This window comes from Uloborus diversus, chromosome 8, assembly GCF_026930045.1.
Source record: "Uloborus diversus isolate 005 chromosome 8, Udiv.v.3.1, whole genome shotgun sequence".
NCBI classification, from domain to species: Eukaryota; Metazoa; Arthropoda; class Arachnida; order Araneae; family Uloboridae; genus Uloborus; species Uloborus diversus.
The window spans coordinates 12472214-12478065 of record NC_072738.1 but is presented as its reverse complement, the minus strand read 5'-3'; the positions used below and the strand labels follow the sequence as shown (position 1 = coordinate 12478065).

Sequence of the window (5852 nt, the reverse complement as noted above, 5' to 3'; positions counted from 1 at the left end):
TGTTTTCCTTAGAGAAAGTTATCAGAATGATATGGGGATCATTCCACGTCAAATCGCCTAAATTAAATAGTCGGCCGTTCCGTCATGTCACCAATTTTGTCCATTATTATTTTTTTTTTTTTTACAAATACATATCTATTATATAGCTCAGACTAATTTTTGTTTAGATATTCTGAATAAAAATTACGCTTTGGAGAATTTTTTCAAGTATTCCAGTTTTGATCATTTTTCGGAGTCTCCGTTTTGCCATGAATTTAGAAAAATCTCTCTAATTTCTTTATTTTTTAACCAATTAAACTGAATTTAATATCAATTTCAAGCAAATACTTTTATCTTTCAGTGTGAACAACAGAAAGTATTCTGTGAGTTGTTGGGCGTTGCCATTCCTTATCTATAGTCAGTTTTAATGCTTTTTCAATACGGAAATTATATAAGTCATATCTCTAGAATACCATCTATGATCTGCATCATATTTTTTTAAGCATATTTAAAATCATTTTCTTGTTATGTAGACAAAATTAGAAGGATGTGTTTTGTTGTTTTGAAATAAAAAAATAAAGATTATTTTGCAGAAAATACAAGTTTTCTATTACTTAAAAGCCCTTTCGATCTTAAAAAAGCTCAAAATCTTTTCAGAGCCATTAAAACTGGAATGTCAAATGATGAAAATTGATTTGTATCAATAGTTAATCGTTAAAAAATTGTTCACTTTTGGAGAGGAATTGTGCAAAAAACCTCCGTTTCAGACTTGACAAAAAAAAAAAAAAAGACTGGAAAAATACAAAATTTTAGGGATAATAATTAGAAGAATAGTGTAAGAAAAAATTTCTTCTTACATTATTTTGCATAGTTTTAGACATGAAAAGACAAAAATAAAATCAATTACTATTGAAAAGTTTTTATAGCATGAACTTGTTTGGATTACGTAACAACTGACAATGATCCTCTACTCTTACAGTAACTCTTGGATCACAACTCTAGGTCTCTCTGAAGAAGATTATTTTTTCTGATTAAAGTATATTTTAAAATCTCTTTGAAAATTATTTAAAAATAGGTAAAAATTCTGATTTTCTCATCTTCTGATGCAAGGGAAAAGTGTTCCATCTGCCATCTTTTCAGAGGATCAAACAGAAGATATTTAAGGAAATTTTGTAAGTGGTTCGGCAATAAAGGATAAAATAACTTTTAGTTGAATTAATAAATAGAGTAAATTTTTAAAATAAATGCAGTCCGCAAAAGCATGCCTTTCATTTCACATTTTATAATCGACGAAAGCTATGTGTCGATTCAATTTCAAAGCGCAAGAAGAATGATGCGTACAGTTTTTGCATCATGTGCGTACAACAATATTTTTTGCACTATTAACGCAACGTAAACAATTGCTCGTACTCTTACCAAGTACAAAAATTACGTTCTTCTTACCAAAAAGATTTTTTTTTCAATTTTTCCTCAAAGCAGTTTTAATAATTATTTTTAAGGCAGTGAATATGAATCAGATCATTTAGACAACAACGAAGCCATTGCAAAACTAAATGGAGCCTCTGAACTAATAATGATTTCCCCACTATAGTTAAAACGAGCTGATGTGTGCATCATATGACTTTCTTTTACTCCAATTTAATGTCGTTTCCCCATTATTGGCAATTTTAATGCGATTCAATAGTTTACTCTCTAAATATCACCAACAGTGGCCAAATTGAAATCAGATTTTTTTTTAAAAATTGCCAAATTTGTCGTCAAGTTGGCGACAATACTTGGCGACTAAAAGACTGGCGATATATCGCCAAGTGTCCGCCAAATTATAACACCACTTGAGTTTACATCGAAATTAACAATGATTTCCCCCCCAAAAGGGACAAAAGACCCCTTTAGAAACACCCAAATGCAACAAAATGAAGAGGTGCACAACTAGACCTCCCTAGGAGTCTACGTACCAAATTTCAACTTTCTAGGACATACTGTTCTTGACCGTTCAGATGTCACGAGAAAACGCGTTGTAATTAACTTGGGAATCGTGAAAATGGATATTTCGCGTGTCTATACGTTCTTAGGCACTTATCCACGTGTGGTCGAGTCGAAAAAAAACTCAACATTCATTCGGGGGTGAGCAAAATGGAAATTAATGCCGATTTTTGGGGGGAAATTTTTTCATGAATACAATACTTCCTTTTTTGTAAAAGGAAGTAAAAATGACCAGGTTTTTACCTGGTAATAGTACAAGCAGTTTTTGGATTCCTTTCCTAATGCAAGCAACACAGTTTGTTACACATCACTCTTCTAATGTTTTGAAGGTGAACTGACACATAGCTTTAGTCGATTATAAAATGATAAGTGAAAGGGATGCTTAACCTCAATGCATTTATTTTAAAAAATTTCTCTTTCTTAATTCAATACAAAATTATCTCACTTTTTTTTTCGTTATTGCAGATCAACTTACAAAATTTCCTTCAATAACTTCTGTTGGATCTCTTTAAAAAGATGGCAGATGAGACATATTTCCTTTGTATCAAAAGATGAGAAAATAAGAATTTCTATCAATAAGTTTCAAAGAGATTTTGAAATATACTTCAATCCGAAAAAAAAGAATCTTCTTTAGAGAAATCTAGAGTTGCGCTGCATGAGTATTATTAGAGTGGAGGATCATTGTCAAGTATTATGTAATCCAAACAAATTTCAGCTACTTTTCAACAATAATGAATTTTTTTTTTAAATCTTTTGATGGCGAAAACATGCAAAAAATTACTTGACGTTAAATCCCGGTTATCACAAATTTGCCATTTAACTGCGGTTGCGTGCGGACTTAGATTTTTGGGCTTTCTGCTTTAAGATTTCGTGTTGCTTGTTTTATATTTAGGCTGAGCTAGAGTACCAACAAATTAATGAATGCGATTAGAATATTTTCACAGCGATTTCGTGATAGATTATATGAAACTACCGATATGAATAACTGATAATCTTTATAATGTAAAGAGAAAAATGAAACTTCAATATTTATTGGCTTGGAAATATTATATTTAATATAAACGTTATACACATTGCGTACTTCAAAAATGATTGGAATATGAGTACAGATATCCGTCTTTTGCGGATAGTTTACGTTAGGCTTAGTATTATATATTTTTATTTAAGTTGAGGGTTCGACTTTGTATTAGAAATGCTGAAATTCTAGTACGCTCCTATGATTTTAAAAATTTGGCTCTGAAAAGGGGCAGAAAAATCAGACACCGAATCCATTAATAATTAAGAAGTAAAACTCAATCTTTACCGAGGCTTGAAAACTAAATCAGAGAAAGTTTTGTGATTTTTAATTTTTATCTATTGCCATCTCGTATTTATTAATAAATTTAAAATGTTTGTTAATTAATTTTAGCAAAATATTTGAAATCAGCAAAGTCCGCGCGCAAGCGCAGTTGAAATGGCAAATTTGTGATAACCGGGATTTAACGTCGAGTCAAAAAATTGCCCTTAGAAATATTTTTTACACTATTCTTCAAAATATTAATCTTAATATTTAGTATACTTTCAATCTTCAGTGCTTTTGTGTGTGTGTGTGTGTGAAGTCTGAAGTGAAGGTTTTTTCACAATCCTTTTCTAAAGTGAACAAATTTTTTAGCGCTTAACAATTGATACAAATCAATTATTCTTTGACAGTATGGTATTTATTGTTGTGATACTTTTTCGGCTTTTTTAAACTTATAAGGGCTTTAAAGTAATAGAAAACTTGTATTTTCTGCAAAACAAACTTGATTTTTTTATTTCAAAACAACAAAAAACACTCACTTTTTTTTCTACATAGCAAGACAATGATTTAAATATGCCACAAAAAAATTTGATGCAGATCATAGTTGGTACTAAGGAGATATGACTTATTTAATCTCCCAATTCAAAAAGCATAAAAACTGACTTTAGATAAGGAATGGCAACAACCAGCTATTCACAGAAGACTTTGTTATTTACACTGAAAGAGAAAATTATTAGCTTGAAATTGTTACCAAATTCAACTTAATTGGTAGAATAAATTGAAATTAGAGATATGTTTCTAAATCCATGCCAATACGGTGTCTAAAAAAAATGATCAAAAATCGAATTTTTGAAAAAATTCTCCCAAGATTTTCATTTAAAAAATCTAAAAAGAAAATAATAATTTAGTCTTATGTCATAGATATCTATTAGTGTATTTGTATCATTTGATAATCATTGTACTTCGTGCGCATACTGAACATGCGTAAGGCTTATAAAGATTTACAATTCATGAAAAATGCTGAAAATGGAAAAAATAAAAAGATAATGTAAGTTTCATCAATTTTCTGATGAGGAGCTAAGAGGCTTAAAAGGGTTCTCAAGGACCTACCTTCAAAATTTTTGATTTTCTGGACAAAAAAAAATGTGTTATGCATAATGTTATTCTGAACAATTTGATACTGCGGCAACAAATATTGATAACTCAACTTTTTGCTGTGAAGTGAAGCGCTACATGTTGTCATAGCGCCAAGTTACTCGCGCCTCGCACTCGTACGAATCACGTGTAGATAATCCTAGGAATTTCTTTACCATTTTCTTTTCCCTTCTTGCATTGTCCAAAAATGTTTGAATAAATGTGTCACTTTTGTGTAACTTCCTTTTCTTCATGAACGTAACACGCCAACCTGCCGTAAATTGGTGACCTGAGGACTTATTAAAAAAAATGTATGCAGTTAATGTTATCGGGATGCAGCCTTAAGAATGCGTGTTAATGAAGCATTTTGCGTCATTGTTTTCCTGAGGACTTTGATTAGTAAGTTTTTGCATTTGGAGCTACTACTGTGAATTAGCGATGACTGCTCCCGATCAACAAAATCAGGTTGCGAAAGTTGCACTTCGCATCCCACCAAGTTTTGCCTCTGGCCCTTAAACTCCTGTTGAACAACCTCATCAATCAATGCCGCAAAGTCAAGCAGTCAGTGGAAATCAACCTCATGGGCCTGGTGTTCCACAAAATTTTAGTACAACACCTCACCCTCCTGTTGGTCACTCACCTGGTCCCCAGCTGCAGCAGCAGCAGCAACAACAACAACAACAACAGCAACAACAGCAGCAGCAGCAACAACAACAGCAGTAACAGCAATCTCCAGTCTCTCAACAAGCTCAACAGGCACAGCAACAGCCCCAGCAACAACAACAACCACAGGCTCAACAGCAGCAGCAACAAGCATCGCAACAACCACAGCAACAGCCTCAGCAGCAACCTGTACCCCAGCAACAAGCACAACAGCAGCCGCATCAGCAACAAGCCGGATCCCAGCAGTCTCCCGCTAGCCAACAACAATCGAGCATACAGTACAGCCAGACTGCTAATCAGCCTCATCAGTCCCAGAGCAATTTCAATATTTCTGAGCACCACTCCCCAGCCTCAAGTGTACACTACCCAATCTGCTACATCAATTACCTCACCGAGTGGTTCTTCAATGAAACCTACAACTCCTTCATCAGAGGATGAAGCAACTGTTCAACCAAGGACTACACGTTCTGGACGTCATGTGCATTTTCCCGCAAGATATCGTTGACACTAGGGGGGGAGTATGCGGCAACAAATATTGATAACTCAACTTTTTGCTATTGAAGTGAAGTGAAGCGCTACATGTTGTCATAGCGCCAAGTTACTCCCGCCTCGCACTCGTGCGAATCACGTGTAGATAATCCTTGGAATTCTTTACCATTTTCTTTTCCCTTCTTGTATTGTCCAAAAATGTTTGAATAAATGTCACTTTTGTGTAACTTCCTTTTCTTCATGAACGTAACACGCCAACCTGCCGTAATACCTTCCGATTTCCCTTAGCATAAAACTTTTTCGAGTTATCGAAAACAAACGCAAC

General features: G+C 33.6%; 1 protein-coding gene across 1 annotated transcript; it reads left to right on the top strand.

Moving 5' to 3' along the window:
• Positions 1–4221: 4221 nt before the first annotated feature.
• LOC129227928 (putative uncharacterized protein DDB_G0277255) lies at positions 4222–5543 on the top strand. The gene is made up of 2 exons (XM_054862549.1): positions 4222–4289; positions 5081–5543. The coding sequence occupies exons 1-2, from the start codon at positions 4222–4224 to the stop codon at positions 5541–5543; spliced, it is 531 nt and encodes a 176-aa protein (XP_054718524.1).
• The last annotated feature ends 309 nt before the right edge of the window (positions 5544–5852 follow it).

Bases quoted from the DNA above. Each gene is read 5' to 3' on its own strand.
- LOC129227928 (XM_054862549.1), top strand. From the start codon at position 4,222: ATGCGTAAGGCTTATAAAGATTTACAATTCATGAAAAATGCTGAAAAT. The intron at 4,290-5,080 runs GTAAGTTTCATC...CAGCAGCAGCAG, and splicing joins GGAAAAAATAAAAAGATAAT to CAACAACAACAGCAGTAACA.